Source organism: Neopsephotus bourkii, unplaced genomic scaffold (assembly GCF_033783945.1).
Source record: "Neopsephotus bourkii isolate Nb327-2 ecotype Australia unplaced genomic scaffold, CSIRO-AGI_Nbou_v1 NB_71, whole genome shotgun sequence".
Classification (NCBI taxonomy): Eukaryota; Metazoa; Chordata; class Aves; order Psittaciformes; family Psittacidae; genus Neopsephotus; species Neopsephotus bourkii.
The window spans coordinates 1,661,649-1,680,704 of record NW_026900588.1 but is presented as its reverse complement, the minus strand read 5'-3'; the positions used below and the strand labels follow the sequence as shown (position 1 = coordinate 1,680,704).

The following is a 19,056-nucleotide window of genomic DNA, read 5'->3' as shown; positions in this document are numbered from 1 at the left end:
GTAAACAATATCAAAGAGATATTGGCAGAGAAACACCAGATTCACCTTCTACATGTTAAACGGTTCTATAGAAAGTGCTCCTCTTTCATTATATAAAAACATAAATTCAGGTAGAAATGTAACAGTTTGTCTATCCAGATAAGATACCTATCTAAGTTATTTGTTTGGAAAACCCCAGACTTTTAAGTGAGGATTAAACTACACGTGTTCAGGGGTCTGTGTTTCTGACATGTTTTATAGGAAGCTTCAATGAATAAAAGATCAAAGCATAGTACTTTTTTTCTCCTCCTACAAAGAGGGAATTTTTGTTGAATCAAACCAAACCAAACAATACTCTTGAGGACAGCTAGTCTCTGCAAAGCTATCCTTACAGCAATACAACAAGATGACTGGAAGGGGGCTGGTTTTGTTCAACACACCACCAAGAGATTTCTAAATGTATTTGAAAATCAAACCAAACAAGCTATACATCAAATAGTTATCTTTTTCAGATATTGGTCAGGTTCACAGTGATGATATTTAGGGCTTTCAGATACATTCTCAAGATTTATATGCTGATTTCAGATACCTTTTTCTCTTTTTAATTTCATTTCAGCCATGCTGACAAAGCACTGCCTTAATACAAGTTCCTCTCTGCACCCACAATCAGCTGAGAAATTTTACCTCAAGATGCTGCAGTTTAATTAGTTACTATGGACATCAGTCACATAGGTGGAGGGAAAGAGCATAATGCACGCATTAGAGATGTTTCAGGTGAATTACACTGTAGCTGAGTTGTCTCTTACCTGTATGGGTTGCCTTGCAATCTTTTTGTAAGCTAGAAGAACAAAAATAGTCAGTAGTAAATAACACATAGGGAGTTAAAAAGAAACAAACAGCATCATATCCATGCAACAGCCCCAATATTGGGGTAGAAATATCTCCAGGCAGTTGAAGCCTGCTAACATTAACGACTGTCAAGCCCCACAGTATTACATTGCTGGCTCTACCATCATATACACAGGCTGGTGACTTGCAGAAGTTGAGCTTCATTATTACAACAAAAGCAGAACTCAAGAGGCAGTACATCCACTGAAACTTAAAGCTGGCAGGAACAAGTGAAGGAAAATCCCTTCACTTCTGTCTCTCCATATCTGCTCAGTAGAGCAGCTGCTACAAGGTAGACAAGTTGGGGAAATAAGTGGAGGTAGTATCAGGTAAAGGATATTTCGCAGAACAAATCTCAAGCTCTGCATTAGACAGTCACATGAGGGTTTGTCCATCCACTGAGGTTAGAGTCGAACACTTAATATCACTGAATAAGCAGTTCACAAGCCAAACTCCTTTAAAAACTATTACTAAGTGATGTCACAAAGCTTAAAAATAAAAACTGGTCACCTGAGGTATCTTCAAAGGGGGAAAGAAATTGCCCCTCAATTTCAAAGTGCTATCTAAACTCACTAAAATACATATTCTATTTCTCTCTCTCATACAAGTATCTAGCATATTGCTCATACAACTTGCTCTTGCTAGCACTGCTATTGTCATGTTCCAAGTTAGTGCTCATTTTAATAGTTTTAAAAAAAGATGCAATGCTAATTGCTTGCCAGGGACTAAACAAGCTTTATCCTTACCTCTTCTTTTTCCTCACATAATCATTTAATATAGTATCACATGGCCTAATGCTCTCCCTAGCTTTCACAGTGACACTTTGTCCTTTGGTTAAGCTTCAGCCAGAAAAGAGCCTATTAGAAAGAAATTAAGAACAATTTCTGTCCTGTAAAACTACCAAACCAACTTAATTGCCAGAAATAGAGAGACATATCCTGGAATTTCCCCGACTAGACTGCATACCAACCGTGGCTGGTACAACATACAAGAAACACACTCTCCTACCTCGTGTAGTAGGGGAATGACAGCATGTATAGGCATTCTGGATACTGTGTTCTTTATTACATGATCTTTTCTTGTGTTAAGCACTCTCTGTTAAAATGCAAAAACATTATCAGAGAATCATTCAGTTTGAACATGTATATGAGCAATGAGCACAATCAAAAATTCCTGGCTTTAAATCTTTTTCTACTCCACTACCTTTGTAGCTAAGATGAGGATTATGAGTAAAACAAGATTTACTATGAAAAGGAGTTCCATTTTTCAAGTCAGGTACGATTAACAAAACAAGTGATTAAGCAAAACAATCTAGCATTGCCTCTAGCCCACCCCATGTTAGAAAAGCATCAGAGTTAGCGAAGCATCAGAACACATTAAAGTTTCCTTTACTGTTTTCTGTGCTTGACTTCTGTAAATAAATGCCTTTCACCAGTATCTGTGACAAGAAATTTCTACTTAGCACCAAATTCTTAAGATTTCGTTTTCCTGCTCCTGAGCTATTATTTTCTCCTAGTATAAGTGCAACTATAAACTTCTCAAGTAAAACTGTTGTCATAAATGCATTTTCCAGACAGTATCTACTTGGGAACTGTACACTCAGGAGACTAAGCATGCACTGACCCAGAATGTAAGGTAGGTGACAACAAAAGAAGTAATACCACTACCACCGTTTATAATATCACTGCCTTGAGCAGCAACTCAGCAAAAAGCAGCTGGGACAAACAACAGGTTCTTGACTACTCAGCCTCGCCAACTTTCAGGAAGGCTACTCACAAGTCTCAGTGAACAGATTAAACAGCATACAATGATTTCGTAACACTTACATTTAGGATTTCTGCATCGTTGCTTTCCAAGCCCTGAACCAAAAGTACCGCGAAGCTATCTGTCTGTGGAAGGCCACCTGGAGTTTTGACTTTGCTCACATCAATATCCAATGACTCTAAGCGCTCTTCAATGCTTTCCTGCAGACGACAAAAACAGGCAGTGCTGTTGAAGTGCAGTTTCTCAGAAACTTAGCTGAAAGCTAAGTACTTAAAGTACAGCATTCCCTCTGCTGGAATTCACGATTTCCAACAGGTTTATGCTGGAAAACAAAACCAATTTTGTACTGGGAGAGAACAGCCTGAGAAGGGAAGAAGTTTTGACTCAAAAGCAGTAATATACCTTAGCCCACAGAGACACACACAAGCCTGGGACAAAGTTTTGCAGAAACATGGCAAAACTACAGGCAAGGCACTCAGGGCTTAAATAAGGGAAAGGTTTTGAGCAGAGGGAAGTTACTTTCATACAAAAAGGCATCACCAAGCTTGCTTCCATGCCAAACAAAGCAAGTTCAGTTTCATCTGAAGAAGTTATAACAGTGATTTACGATTCTAGTTTCTCTATTACTGTTGTGTTTAATAGGGGAAGCACTTTACCCCTGTCTCTCCTGGTTTCCTCTTGTTTTTCTTCTTCTCCTTTCCTGAGGCTGGAGTTTTGACAGCTGTACTATGTCCTGGAATTCCAGGCACTAGCACTTTGGTGTCCGAGTTCATAACAGGCGTTTTTACCTAGCAGACAGAGATAATCACATTTTGCATCAATTGCTAGTATCTTGAGCTTGCTTCCCATTTAAAAACAGTGGTTTTAATCCCAGTCTCTCACATACACAGTAAAGCCAGCCTATTACAACCCATTTCCTTGATATACATATTAGTAAAATCCTACATTTTTAAGAGTAATTAAAAATGTCAAACAAGTCAGGTAGTTTTCATAATTAACTAAAGCAACTGTCTCACTGGAATCACCTGTGAATCATTCTTCTTACAACACTCAAACCACGTGTTTGTATCCAACAATAAATATTTGTATGTTTGCTAGCAACAGATACCACATGTATTAATAGTCAGGCCCCTAAATCGCATGCAGATTAATCCAGCTTCTACTGAAAGGTAAGAACTGATCACGAGTAGCAGCACAATGTAACAAGTACCTGTGGGAGGCATGCTGGATGCCCACTGAAGCAAAACAAATATAAGCTACTACAGTGAGCAAAGCAACTTCCAGATGCTGTGTGTAGAAGTAAAAAATAGCCATAATAACAAATTGGTTTGGTAGCTCAAGAATTTTCCTGTAGAACAGCAATGGCATTGAATGCTACCCTCTTTGCTCACCACACTGACTGCTGACCTTCTCTCCACAAGGCATGCTCAGACAGCCAAGAGAAATGCGTCTTCACTGGAATTCAGCAAAAAGCGAAACCAAGATGGGTATCATCACTGCATGCCAGGGAGTTCCTACACCTCTCACTGTATTTCAGCTCTGCTACCCACCAGCTCCAGGACTGAGGAATCAGCACAAAGTCCCGCTTGGCTGATGGAGCACCAGATCCAGTAGGTACCTTGAGGGTTAGAAAAGTAGCGCTGTCTGCTCACTTCATGGATACAGAAGGCGTTTTCAAATCTTCAAGGCATGGAATTTGTACACTGATCAAGAACTTCACAGTCCATCTCTAAACCCCCAGGGAATCCAGCATGAGAGAAAACAGTGGCAAGTGGCCTCAGTGGACACTGCTGCCATTTAAGTGTATAGCTCACATTCCCAGTTGCCATACCCCTGTGAGTAGGAACACGTGAAGGCCACCTTGAGAAAGAGCCAAAAGGGCATTGCCTTTAAGGCCTGGTTTCATTTTATTTAGGCTCTAAAACAAAGGCCATCCCAACCTCACCCCAAACCATCAGCGTTGAAGAGGGTGTACACACTGACAGATTCTAGGGGAAGGACTGATCTCAGGCAGAAGAGAAACCATCAGCCAGTATTGTCTATCAGGCAGACCTGCTAAGAACAGGACTTGCTATGAGCTATAGGATGGTAACTGTGTGAGAGCATACTAGGACACACAGCAGCCATGAAGCACAGTTTACCCACACCTGCCTGAGTGCTACAGACATCTGTATCTACCACTGCAGCTCTGAGCAGGTCCATCCAGAAATCCAACCTCATTTTAAAATACAGCAATGAATTCTACCATTTCCAAAGTAAATAAGAGAAGCAACAAAATCACATTTCACACAAAGCTCACCTTTGTTAGGGCAACATCTGTTTTAAGTGACAACACTTTCTGGATGTCCCTTATCAAACATATATGGGATTCCGTGGTGTTTAAAGACTAGAAGGACATGAACAAAAGCAGTTAACATATTTGAGATTTACTCCTGTGATTCATTACACTACTAAAAGATAAGAACAAATTCTGGAGCTATAAAGTAGAAGTAACTTTTTTTCACTCTAGAACAGCAGCTGCTTTGCACATCTGTCTCTTGTTAACAGATCTCTATGCTCTCCAAAGAGCATCACACAGGTACACTTAAACAGTATTAAAGCCAGTTTCAATGGTTTTGATTGAAACAGCTGAATTGGCAAGAAACAGCCAGCAATAATGTCAAGCTGTATTTTAACTGAAAGACTGGAAGAACAGAAGTTACCTTTTAGAACAGCTCAGGGGCAACAGTCACAGCTCCCAGAAAAGGGAGAAAGAGTAAGTTTTGCCTGGTTAACACAACTTGTAAAGTCAAAATAATCCCTCCCATTGAGAGCAGTACACAGTCCGTATTACAAAACCCAAAACCTTTCCAGTCAGAGTTTTACATACCACTTTCTCTATGATGGGCTGTAAGGTGTTTCCATACACAAGCAGCAGAGACTGTTTGTCTGAGCAAAATGCAGCTGCCAGAATAGGGACTGGTTTTGGTGTGGCGTCCCCATCATTTCCAGGCGTTGCTATCTGGATGGTACAGTTTGATGTTAAGGGTTTTTTGCAATAACTGGAAGGAAAAAAAAAGAGAAAAGAATTCCAAGTGAATTCTTTTGAATTCCCTTAAAACACTTCAATATCTCACACATTTAAGCAAGCACTTCTTGTCAGCAGGTCCTCAGCAAACTCAGCTGGTTTACACCTTTTACAACTGGCTAAGATGAGGTACACAGACAAAATCTTGGCTAAAGCAACACGTCCTACTGATGTCCAGCACAGCCCCCAACAACTAAGTATCCCAAGACAAAGAACCAGCTGGAGGCTGATTTGTGAACAAATACAATGGCTCAAAGGCAGCAGCATGAAAAGACTGGATTTTGCCTTACAGTAATCCCAGCTCTCTCCCCCAAAGACACCCTCAAGATGAATGCTAACTTACCCATTTAAGATATGCTCAAATAAATGCAACTGCCCGTCTCGGCAAACAACTGCTAACTTCACAGGCTGAAAGAAGGCACAGTGAAAGATTTTTATTAGATCAAAAGACAAACCTCCTGGACATACAGAACATCCAGAAACAGTTGCATGGCTACGATTTGACTTTTTTCAGTAACTAAACACATTAAAGATAAAACTAAATCCATAAGGAAGATCAAAGATCTCAGGAACATTTAGTACAACTGTCAGGAGACAAAAATGTAACTCGTAACTGTATTTTACTGTATCACTACTGATATAACCAAATTTGAACAGTCTGCACAGTAGCAGACATATGTCATGATAAGTGGCAAAGGTCAATAAATAAGGCACCTAATATGTCTAGAGGCATGGGTCCACAGGGGTGCTGACACTGTAAATACGCTTAGAGGAAGGAAACTGAGATAAGTTCCCTGAGCAATTAAATTACAGGTGTATGTTACAGACAACTCTTAACTTCAACACCTGCAATAAGAAGGCACAACTGGGAACCTCAGAAAAAATAGCATGAAACACTGGTTTTAGAACAGGAATCTAAAGGCAGCAGCAGAAAAATGCTTTACATAATTATTGAAACACTCTGTAAATGAGTTTCACACACTAACATTTTTCATAAGAAAACTCCCTTGAAAGACTTGTACTTGCTGAAATAGAGAGAGCTGCGGAATGTATGCTGCTACTTTAACTCACTAAAAGCTAGCCAATTCAAAACGCAGTCATGCTGCCAAAGCCACGTGAGGTCAGAAAAAAAACAGGACCATACCCAAATTGCATTTTCTGAACGATTTTTTTTCTGTCTTTTTTGCTGCCAAGTTCTAGCTACCATTTTTGAACCATGTTCTAAATAGGAAATAACTGATGTTTCTGCCATCGCAAGCAACATTCCTGGAGAAAACACTGAATTCAGACTTAGTAGCTATCCGCTTTATAAATACACCTGTAATAAATACCCTTACTCCCATTTGAATCTCATCTCTGCAGAACAGAACCCAAATACTTACCAAACTTCTTTCTTTACACCCTTAAAAGGAAACTGACTTGACAACTGAGAATTGTCAAATACGTTTAGTTACAAACTATTGCTCCTACCTCTTCTTTGACTTCTGATACAGTCAGGTCAATAAAAATTGGTTCATCTGTTACTGTGAAAGACATCACGGCATTCTTTTCTTTCCTATCTGATCTGACCTGCCTGGAAGACAATACAGTTCACATTATTTACCATGGCACAAACAGCACCCTCTGCACCTGAGAAGCAGCATAGAGCCTATAAATCACCAGCAGCATTACTCATGCTGTAATTTCAGATTTCAGCTTAAGAAAAGTGTTCTAAATTCCAAGTGCAAAGTAACTCCCAAGTGAAATTTAGCAAAACAACTTAGCTTAAACCTTACAGTAAAGTACTAAGAACACGGAAGCCTATCACACAGTATGTTCTTGGTATATACTAGCGGTTCAAACAGCAACTGGAAACATGCTCAGACACAGACAATTCACATCTTCATTAAACAATCAGAGTTTAAAGCACTATTTAAGAGATCATCACTGTATTTTTCCAGAGTGCCCATTTTCTGCTTAACCTTCTGTTTAATCACAGATTTAGGAACATCCTCAATACTGATCATAATCAAAAGGTGCAAAAAAGCTTACATACCATACACTCAGTAATCGGTCATGTATGGCTCCAGACAAGAAATAAAGCCCTGTAATTCCATCAAAGGGCTTATTTTCATTCATAGGTTTCACTGTGGTAAACGTTAATGATGACACTGATGTAGCATGGCCTGTGAAATTCTAAGAGGGGGGAAGAAAAAGAAACTTTCAATAATTGCCATAAGCAGCCATATGACAAAAATGAAAACATTAGTTTAGACAGAACATTAGGAAAGATTCAGGTGTTACTAAGTCAACAAGGACATTTCAGTGACTTTTTTACCAGCTTCCCTCCATTTCTGTATTTCAAGGAATTTTTTTCTGACTCCTCAAATATTTTTCAGAATTTTAAAAGTTAAAGGAGGAATCAAAAGCAAATTTACTGGGACTAAGCTCACGCAAAAGAAATTGCATCCACCTGTACTGCTCTTAGTGTTGAATGCACTCCCCCACTACCACCTTTTACGCTTCAACTTTTATAATGAAATTAGACTCCTAGTTGCATTCTCACTGTGAGATGAATGCACTGGTCTGCTGACACACTGAGGCTGTTCAACACAACTAGCACTCCCTCCAAAATAACTCTGGTTCTTCAATCTACTTTTGTAAACAGCAGTTTTGGTTCTCACAGGATGCAAACACAGATGATAACTGCCCTGTGCCAGCCAGTCCAGAGTAACAGCACATGTGCACACACCTACCTGACAGCAAGTACCAGGAGATCAGAGACTAGTTGTGTCCTACCTGCTAGCAGGCAAGAGAACATGGCCGTGTCCACATAACAGTTAAAACACAGTAATATGCTCATGTCTGATCCCTGCTCAGGAACATCAAGGGGTTTGCTCCTATGCCTGTCAACTGTTTTAACAGCAAAACTGATAATGCCACCAGATACATGAAATTTACGAAAGGAGGTACTCATGTTAAGCATCAGATAGCTCATGCACAAACCCACACCAGCAGTAACTAATACTGTGGTGAACTGAGTTCTTCTGCTAGAAGGGTATCAGAAAAGGACCCAGTGAAAGAGAACAGCATCCATCTTTCTGGTACAGGCTTTAGAAGGGGTGCTGGAAGCATGCTCAGACACAGCCAAGGAATTTAATGTCCTCATTCAACACTCAGCAAGTTGAAACCACAATTGAAAGTATCATCACAGCAACAGCTTCCAGAAATCCCAAAATTGCCAGTTGTTTCCTCAAACTTACTGACATTCCCAGATACGTAATGGCACCAATCAAGAAGGGTATTTTTTTGCATTTAATTCAACAAAGTTACTTACTCTGTAGACTTCTTTGGTCTCCAGGTCCCACAGTTTTATAGTTCTACCAGCTGACAGCAGCATTTTCCCATCTGGACTGATGCATAAAGAGGTGACACTGCTATTGTCGCCTTTCCACTTGCTAGAATATGGATGGAGGTGTTTGTACAAAGGGAGAAAGGTGGAGAAACATGAAGAAACAATACTCATTAACATCATCTCAAAATGCAGAACAACCACACTGGACAACTTAAGGCAAAAATTATTTTAAGGAATACTAATCTAAGTGGTCAAAGCTATTCTGTGCGTGCTCCTCTCCTTCAAATCAGTTTACAGAAAAACACAGGAACTCAAAAATATGAAGTTATTTAATACTGAACAACTGGCAACTTACTTTTTATTTGCCTATTCTGTTCTGAATTCCTACTTCAAATTCTCTATTACTTAAAACATAGCAAGAGAAAGCAAAGCAGTATGACTGGAACCCACCCCAAGTACCTGTACACTAACATACACGCTATGGGGTATCAACAGGATGAATTCTATGTCCTTGCACAGCTTCAGAGCTGGGATCACATTAAAACAGTGGGACAACCTTCACAACAAGAGAGATGCAATTAATGAACCTTTAGGAAGGCACTTCAGCAGGGACATGCCAGGAAGGTAAAAAGGAAAGAGGTTTCTCCACACAAAAGGATAGCATGAGTGCATGGAGTTTTCCTCTGAAACAGGTGAAGGTGAGCAGAAAACTACCACCTATTGCAGAAGGCTGGCTTGACCAAGTGGGTAACTCCTAACCCAACTCAGAAATACAAAAAAGAAATAGAGAAGGGGGAAATGGAGACAGGTTACACACAGGAATACACTGTCTAGACATGCAGGGACAGAGTTAGCCAAAACTTAGCTGGTGTTCAAACCAGCAGGGACTACAAAGGCCAAGAAAAGGACATCAGCAGGAGTAAGACAGTGACTGAGGAACATGCAAGCCTCCTCCTGAATAGTGTAGGGGCACATTCAGTACACAGAAAAAAACAAAGCACTGAAGAGCATATTCTCTCAGGCCTCCCATGAAAGGAGAGCCAGAGGGAGCAAAGCAATCTGCGTAGTAAAGGGACATCAAATTAGGGATCATAGCAAGTTCAAGACATGCAACTCCTTAAGACTGAACAGGATGCATCCAGAACTGCTAAGGCCATAGCTATTACAAGACCACGCTATCGGTCTGAGGAGCCACATAGCTCAGGAGACATTTCTGATGACTTGAGAAGAGACAAAATATCTCCACAGGAAGGAGAATCCAGGAAACAACAGGGAAAGTTATACAACAAATCTACCTGGAAGCCATTTCTAGGCACACAAATGTCAAAAAGTGACTAGGAGCATCCAGCATAGATTTACAAACAGCAAATTTTGCCTAGCCAGCCTGACTGCCTTCCTAATGAGACAGGCATCCAGTGAACAAGAGAACCACGTATGCCATGTATCTTGGCTTTAGCAACACTTTTGACAATGTCTTACATAGTGTCCTTGCAGACAAATTGGAGATACATAGGCTGAGTGAACTCCAAGGAGGGATAAGATCTATCTACACTGAGTTCAAACAGTTGTGATCACTGATGTGAAGTCCAGCTAGTGGCCAGTTTCTAGCACCACTCACTAAGGACATCCCAATACTATTTAGTATCGCCCAGATCTTCATTAATGACCTCAAAACAGGAAAGAATGCGCAAGTAACAAGTTCACATTCAATAGCAAATTAAGGAGAGCAGTTGATATGCTGGAGGGCAGGGCTGCTATCCAGGGGCACCTCAGCAGTCTTGAGAAACAGGCTGTCAAAACCTCAGAACTCAAAGGAAAATGTACTGTCCTGCACATGGGATGGAAATATCCCAGTACAGGCTAGGAATGAACATCTAGAAAGTAGCTTTGTAGAAAAGAAGTTTGCAGTCCTCATGGCTGAGTTGAACATGAGTAAGGAAACCTGTTTCTCTCCTCTGTGCAACACTTTTGAAACTGCATCTGAGCACCATGTCCAGTTTGGGACAGTAGAAGAAAGTCACTGACACCCTGGAGTTAAATCCAGTGGAGGGCCGTGACGGTGGTTTAGGGACTAGAGCATGAAATGCAAGAGGAAAAGGTGAGGCAACTGGATGTGTTCAATCCTAAAAAGAGAAAGCTAGAGGGAGATTTTAAAGTCATCTTCTATTTTATGTCAGGGTCCTAATAAAAACCGAAGGATACATCTCTCTTCATGAGAAATCACAGAGGCTACTGATGATGGGCTGTCTGAAGTGCCCACACCAACCTTAACAGACCAATACAGCTGCAGTAAGAATAACACACCACTAGGAAATGTCACAGAAAAGAAATAATGTAAGAAGTATCAAGGTGCCATCATACACTAAGCTCTTACTGAAGTAATATAACCAGGATCGTTCCTAGAAATATTTGCTGCTTCTTTAAAAACAGTTCAGACTTCATTACAGAAAGAAAGTAAATGCCTTCACCAGACATCTTGTTACTTTGCACTAAACTCTATTTTGCTCAACACTATAAATAGTAGCAGCCTGCTCAGACAGCCAAGTGGAATTGTCCTCACTGCACATCAGTAGTGCGCGAAACCAAATGGGTTATCATCACAGCAAGGCCCTTTGAGGAAAGCTGGGTGCATGTAACTGATTTAATTGGAATTTGGTGTTCCAGTATCTGCTCCCCCACATCTCCAAGGATATTTTCTAGAATTTAGATTTTTCAGCGTCACAGAAGTGAGTGGAAGCCCATGCCCCAATAACAGTTAGTATGGAGGGACCCAAATCTCTCAGCGCAGTTACTCCTTTCATCTAGTCTTTCCAATACACAGATGAAGAAACCCTACTTGAATTATTATCCCTTAATAAAACCACTTCCAATCTCAGAACAGTAACAGTCAACAGCCAATTCTGTGCAGAGGGCATGAAGATTTGATAGCAGAGTGCAGGATTTCCAACAGGCCTTCACTAAAACCTGTGAGTGAGGAAATACACAAAAGCAAGTGTGAACAAATCTGACTGAAAACCAGCACCACTTACCACTTTACTTTGCAGGTCTGTGTGTTCCATTCCACAATGTGTTTGTCCTCTGAACAGCTATACAAGCAGCAGGTGTCTTGATGCCATCTCACACAGTTTACTCTATTGTCATGACCACCATCCTGCAAAAGGTAAGAGACGGTCAACTAATTAATAAATGAAGAAGTCTTGAACATTGAGTCTTCCCCACACTAGCAATGTGAACAAACTGCTGAGAGCTAAATTCACACCACTGGCAACTTAAGAGACCAATATACATGTAGAGTTGTAGCGGTTAAAGATATTTCATGTTTTGATACATACACGTAACTATTTGAATTAGTTACACGTAACTATTTGAATTCATTCTTGTTCTAGCACTTCAGAATGAACACAAAAATCGTCCTGCCCACTATTTTTATACACACAGCCAAACAAGGCTGTCTAACAGCAGGAAATTTGTTCAAATGAAAGTCTATCACAGATGTCTTGCTGACAGTCATTGTCATGGTTTAACCCCAGCCAGTAACTCGGCACCACATAGCTGCTTGCTCACCACCTCCCTGCTTCCCAGGTGGGATGGGGAGGAGAATGGAAAGAACTGAGATAAGAACAGCTTAATAACTAAAGTACAACATAGAGATAATAGAAAGAATACCAACAATAACTATAATGACAGTAATAAATAACAAGAGAAGAATTGAAAGCTTAGAAAACACAAGTGATGCACAATACAATTGTTCACCACCCACTGACCAATACCCAGCCTGATTGGAGCAGCAATCGGTCCCTTCTGGATGACTTCCCTGGTTTCTATACTGGCCATGACACGTTGCAGCATGGAATACCCCTTTGGCTAGTTCACGTGAGGTGCCCTGTCTCTGCTCCCTCCTAGCTTCTTGTGCCCCTCCTCCCTGACAGAGCATGAGAGACTGAAGAGTCCTTGATCAGAGTAAGCATAACTTATCAGCAATTAAAACATCGGCACATTATCAGCATTGTTCTCAGACTAAAGCCAAAACACAGCCATGCATCAGCTAATAGGAAGAAAAGTAACTTACAGTTGAAACCTGGACAGTCATCTAAGTGTGTGCTTGCTTAAGTACATTCAGAGATGAACAGCCTTCCTTTTTGTACTCAGCATTCAAGAGCAAGCTATCGTAAGATCATATTGTAAGAAAGATACATAGAAGACCCTACAAAGGCGTATCATTCATCTCTCAACAAACAGCTCAAATATACCTTTTAATCATTTATGAAAATATTTCCTGAAGTTTGTAAAATTTCACTATTTGAATTGGCACCAGCCAGCTCAGACTGCTCCCTAAAGTGTTACTGCAAATCAGCCTTGAGCAAGACAAAATACATCACAGAAAAACAATCTGTTCCATAAGGGCAGCTAAAAGTGACAGGTCTTATGCTAGCATGAATAATCTTCAGTTCAATCTATCTGTAAAAAATGAAGTACTCATCTGATATGCTGCTCCTATAAAACAGCAGCCAGTGCTTTCACCTGAAACTCATATTTTTTCATAGTTTTCAAGCATAAATACAGCTTTTCCATAAAATGGTTGATACTCATTAGCTAGTGTCACCTGCATGTACCATGATTTTAAGAAGTCATTGCTTTCCCTAAATTCACATAGATTTATCATCCTACATACAACCACCAGCTTAGAAGCAAAAGTATGTGCAAGTACCTTAAAGTATTGCACAGAGTCATTCATACAGATTTATTTTGTTTAGTACATAACCCAAGACTAAAAGTGCTCAGGAGTAACAGGGAAGTTCTCAATGAGAAAGGAAGAATGAAAATGAGCATATCTCAGTCCATCAACACAACAACTTCCCAAGAATCAATGGGTACTTCAGTCCTGCCCTCCTCTCCCACAGTACCATGCATGAACTGAGAGCATGACACTTCCACAGTGCACTTAACTCCCCAGTTGGGTGTTGCATCATTGCTGCTGATTTGAATGACACATAACAAATCCGTGCTCAATGTTACAATGTTAAGATATCACATTAACTTCAAACCCAAGATTTCTCAATGCATACATACTGCCAACAAAGAAAAGCACCACTTGAAGATTCCCAAGCACCTGAATTAGTGCATCTCTATCAATATACACAGCTATTAAGAAAAAGACACATATAATTAGGTTGTTTATTCTACTTTTGAGCAGCAGAAAGAACATCATAAACTGACTGAAACCATCAGTATTTGGTAGCATGTGATGAAGAGTGTATTACTTACTAGCTTGCTCTGTAGTTCTCCTTTTACTGTGCTGTACAACAAAATGCTACCAACTGCTGTACCAACAGCCAGGATATCTAATTGCCTGTCCACTTCTGCATCTTCAGACTTCCGTTTTTTCCTCTGTGGACCATCCTGGAAAATCAAAAATAAAAACAAAAGATGAAATATATTATTCTGACCATCTACTCTCAGTGTTAAAGCAGAAGGGAAAAAATCTTCTGTAAGTCTGAAACCCGGTCAGCCAGCACAAACTCTGCCAAGACACAAAATGAAGACACTGAAGTGCACACCAACCTAGCGACTCAACTGGTACCTCCATGAGCAAGGTATCCAAGTGCTATGAGTCACCTAGAAACATTTGGTGGAGGCCATTTTGCTAGCCTAGTGACCACATACATGAAGGGAAAAAACAGTTAAGTTTTTCATAAACTTCATATCCCAGAGGCAGAGGTAAAGATTAACATAATCTCAATATTTTACCCAGAAAATGGAAAAGAGTTGATCAAGAATGATGAGGTTTTTTTCCCAAAAGCTATTCAGAAAACTCTTGCAAATATGAAGTATTCATAATGCCTCTCAAAAAGAAAGCGGTATCCTGCTCTGCAGAGGACAGGAGGGCATGCTCTCCAAATTTAAAAACAAATACATATACACAAGCTAACACTTCCTCTAAGCAACAGATATATTTGCACTGATGAGCAGAAAGAAGCAGCCAAAGGAATCTGATAAAATGTGAGCAATCAGCTCTGTGCAAGCTCCATGTGGTGCAGCTAATCTGTCATACAGCAGACATCACAAAGTGAGTAATTTTTAGTCAGGTCCAGAGATTTAGGAGTTTTCACCACAACTAAGATTTAAAAGTTAAACACAGGAGGGTAAATACTTTGGTTCTTTGAAGGGGGACTTTCTTCTCCTCTGCATTTAACACATCTTCTGCAAGGAAAAGTGCTTTAGTTTAGGCCAATAAATACCAAAATGCTACATAGATACTTTTACCTCAAAAGCAAGCTCTTGAGAAAAGAGATTACATTGGGGGTTTTGCAAGCATTTGTTTAGTCTTCATCTTTCCTGGGAAAGAAAAGCGTTTATGAAAATATTACAAAAACATAGATGCTGAGAAACCATCACAGTCACAACGCACAATCAAGTAAATCAACCAGGTTTTAAGACAATATATGAGAAAAGACTCAACTGGCTAAACTTTTGGCAGCAATGACATCCAAGCCACATTGAAACTGCTGTCCGACATACAAAGACAAGGGCCACATAGCCAGTGGAGATGTAAGTACAGAATACAGTTTATATGATTTCTGGTAGCTCTCCATCTCTTCATACAGTTTTATTGACTACCCCACACACTCCCACTGCAAAGCAAAGCCACAATTAAGAATAGGTTTTATTCTTTTTCCTTACATACATCTTTTAACTAAAACTTGTTCACTCTCCATTTCAGTTATGGCCAACTTCCCTTAGAAAAACCCAAAGGTACAACAAAATTCCCACTCAAGTCCACTGTTGCACCCTGTATTCATGGGTAGGACAGGCGAGCTGAACTATACCAAGTACCAACTTCCTTTTAATTACTTTTGTTCAGATTGATTTGAACTCAAGCTTATTTAGAAATCCTTCAACTTTGCCTGAAAAGCACAGTTTTAATTAGTAGAGTTGACTATGAGAAGCTGTTTGAGAAAGGACTGTGCACTCATTTGTCCGTAATGTTCTTGAGTAGGTCAACCACTGAGACTTCAAAAACAAAAAACCCAACAGAAATCCAATCTCTGCTGCCACACGTGAAGGAAAGCACTTAACACACTGAAACAGGCAGGAAGCCTAAGGAATCTTGAGAGCTCTAGATGACAGAGCAGTTGCAGCTTAATAGGAAGAAAGTGGAAGAAGGTATTTTTGAAAGTCTGGTGGTCCACATATTCTTGCACAAGGCACCACTTCACAGAGCAGGAGGAGGTGAACACTGCAAGCAGGAAGTACTGACACTACAAAAGCACGTATGCAGGGAACATCCCAATAAGCCACCACTGCATCAGCAATTCCAGGGCCTGCAGTTCAAAACGGAATTCCTAATATTCCCATGTAACACATGGCCTTCATTAACATGGTAGCAACCCAAAACATACTTAGTTTAGGTGTAATTTGGCCAAACACCATTTGCAAATATCCAGTGGCACGGTTTTACTCCTGAAGATCAGATGCTAGTACTGCCCAGAGATGCCAACTCTCCAGGAATTAAAAAAAGGAAAACCAAGACTAATGTCAGAAAACCCACATTCAATAAAATGTATTTGCAGAACCATCAGAGCTTTAGTTCTTCAGTTCAGTCTAAGAACAAACTAATGAATTATAAAAGTTTATGGCATAATTATCCCAAGAACTGGTATGTTTCCAGCTGCATTTGAAAACATACCAACTTTCATTCAGGGGAGAACATTCAAGCTACTGGAATAATTGAAGAGCACTGAAAGATAGCCAAATGCTGTCTGATCAAGTCCATTTTCCATACAACCCTAAATCAGGTTAAACTGGAGTATCTGTGGGGTTTAGGGGTGGGTCTCTAGGAAAGGGTTAGCCTTTAAGTCACTCAGAATCCTCCTGTGCTTGACTTAGAGCACCACAGCACTGCACTATATAAGCTTTCAGCTTTATTTCACACAGGATGCATTAACCCTCAGTTACAGGTATTTAACACTGAAGAACCACCTCCACAGCCCTGCAGTTAATGCACGGATCCTTTTTTATTCAAAGTTACATGATGAATGAACAGGTTAAGGCCAATCTAAAACTGACCTTTTCTGCAGCATTCTTCAAATGTTCTGGGAGTTTTCAGAGTTCAGCGACTAAGATGCTCAACTGAGAAAAAAGAGATTATACCAATTTCCTCTGGACTGGCAGTCTGTGCTGAGTGTTCTGAAATATCTCTTATGGCATTTCAAATATACTTAATTGTTAATATACCAAAAATCATCTTTAAAATCCCTCCCTACATCTTATGACAAAGGGGGGGGGGATGGATTTCACACACTTTATCCAAAGGATACTGTTTCCTGAGAAAAAATATAGGTCCTAACTAAAGAAAACAGGATTACTTCAACACAAAGAGGGTGAAAATGTACCTTACTATATACACTATTTTCAGGTTGAGTGTTCACCTGAGGTGAAGTTAAAAAGCCAAACTCAAATGGAGAACATCCAAGCCCTCTAACATGTGCTTTGAATAAAGCCACCAACCTTCTCACAGGACTCCTGAGCTTGGGAAGATCCATCACGGGCAGCATAGCAGCTTGAATGCAGATGCTTCCACAGCTAAGAAGTGTGGAGAGACACTGCCTTTACTGGAATGTGAACTGTAAGCTAAGCAGATATGCACAGCAGCCGACCTGCTCTGCAGCATCCTTTATGAATAAGGTGGGATATGCCATGAAGTAACATACCTTGCTCCTTCAAGGACGGTTTCTTCCATGCAGGTTATACAGAAGATAAATGATTTTACAGTCACAGCTTCTGCTGACAGGCACACTCCCCCCCTTTTTTTTTTTTAATAATAATACTAAACCCTCCAGTACTGCTTCCCCCACCACGTGAAACCTGCCTTGTGAGGACTGATGCTGCAAGGCTCCTCTGAGGGAAGCAGAGCCCCCAAGCACCACCCACACATACCAGGGGACATCAGGCATAAACATGCCCAGCACCTTCAGCAGGGTGCCCCGACTTAACCTCGAAGAACCCTATGCTTGCCCCTAGGACCCTACCCCCATACTCGACCCTGGTGAGGCCACATGTAGAGCACTGCCTCCAGTTCTGGGCTTCTCAGTACAAGAACAGACAAGGAGCTACTGGAGAGGGTCCAGCGGAGGCCATAGGAGGTGTGGAGCATTTCTCTTACTGAAGAGAGGCTGTGGAAACTGGGCCTGTTTGGTCTGGAGAAGACTGAGGGGATCTCATTAATACATGAAAGTATCTCAAAGGTGGGTGCCAGGAGGACGGTGCCAGACTTTTTTCAGTGGTGTCCAGCGACAGGATGAGGCGCAGTGGCCATAAACTAAAACACATGAGGAAAAATTTTATGCTGAGGGTGGCGGAGCACTGGAACTGGCTGCCCAAGGAAGTCGTAAAGTCTCCCTCTCTGGAGACATTCAAAACCCTCCTGTGCAACCTGCTCTGGGTGCCCCTGCCTTAGCAGGAGAAGTTAAAGTGGATGATCTCCAGAGGTCCCTTCCAACCCTGACCATTCAGTGTTCCCAGCACCGATCCACCGCATCTCCACTGCCCGGCCACGCCGACCACCCGCCACATGGCGCCGGGAGGGCGGGGTGAAGCCGAGCGGGCCGCGGTCACGCGTCAGAGCCACTCATGGCTCCACCGTTCTTTTTCCTTTACCTCGGTATCCCACCGCGCTCACTTCCTTCCCTCACACACTCACCTGTACCTTATTGGGGGGCTGCCGTCCCCCCGGCGGGGCCCACGCCAAGCAAGTACAGGCAGCACTGAGGTGAGCGGAGGGCACGTACTCATGCTGCAAGCGACTGTTCGCCGTCTCCCACACCCGGAGGCGCCCATCCGAACTGGAGATGGCGAAGAAACGGCAATCGCGGGGGGAAAAGGAGCAAACGGCCCCCACCGGCGGGGCTGCCGCCGCCATGGCGCTGCTTGCCCGGCCCTCCGCGTGCTCGCTCCCCGCGCCTGCGCCGCGCACACCAATGACGCCACGCATTCATCGGTGTGCGCGGCGCAGGCGCGACGGGCA

At 41.4% G+C, this 19,056-nt stretch overlaps 1 protein-coding gene and 3 non-coding genes across 5 annotated transcripts; all 4 read right to left on the bottom strand.

Annotated features, from left to right (window-relative positions):
* Positions 1-683: 683 nt before the first annotated feature.
* LOC133212586 (WD repeat-containing protein 43-like) lies at positions 684-19,006 on the bottom strand. Of its 2 annotated transcripts, none has more exons than XM_061354205.1 (13): positions 18,733-19,006; positions 14,298-14,432; positions 12,062-12,183; positions 9,015-9,135; positions 7,734-7,873; positions 7,169-7,271; positions 6,042-6,106; positions 5,501-5,672; positions 4,931-5,017; positions 3,288-3,419; positions 2,694-2,831; positions 1,876-1,962; positions 684-817 (listed from the first exon to the last, which is right to left on the bottom strand). In XM_061354205.1, exons 1-13 carry the CDS (start codon positions 18,949-18,951, stop codon positions 782-784), a joined length of 1,557 nt encoding a protein of 518 aa, XP_061210189.1. In that variant the 5' UTR covers positions 18,952-19,006; the 3' UTR covers positions 684-781. The 2 variants fall into 2 exon arrangements, with proteins under 2 accessions (XP_061210189.1, XP_061210194.1); XM_061354210.1 differs by having other exon boundaries at positions 18,739-19,006.
* Positions 4,055-4,133, bottom strand: LOC133212600 (small nucleolar RNA SNORD53/SNORD92). The gene has a single exon (XR_009725543.1). It is a non-coding gene; the product is annotated as a small nucleolar RNA SNORD53/SNORD92 (small nucleolar RNA).
* Positions 8,811-8,894, bottom strand: LOC133212605 (small nucleolar RNA SNORD53/SNORD92). Its single transcript, XR_009725546.1, has one exon. It is a non-coding gene; the product is annotated as a small nucleolar RNA SNORD53/SNORD92 (small nucleolar RNA).
* On the bottom strand, positions 11,561-11,638 carry LOC133212603 (small nucleolar RNA SNORD53/SNORD92). The gene has a single exon (XR_009725544.1). It is a non-coding gene; the product is annotated as a small nucleolar RNA SNORD53/SNORD92 (small nucleolar RNA).
* Positions 19,007-19,056: the final 50 nt, after the last annotated feature.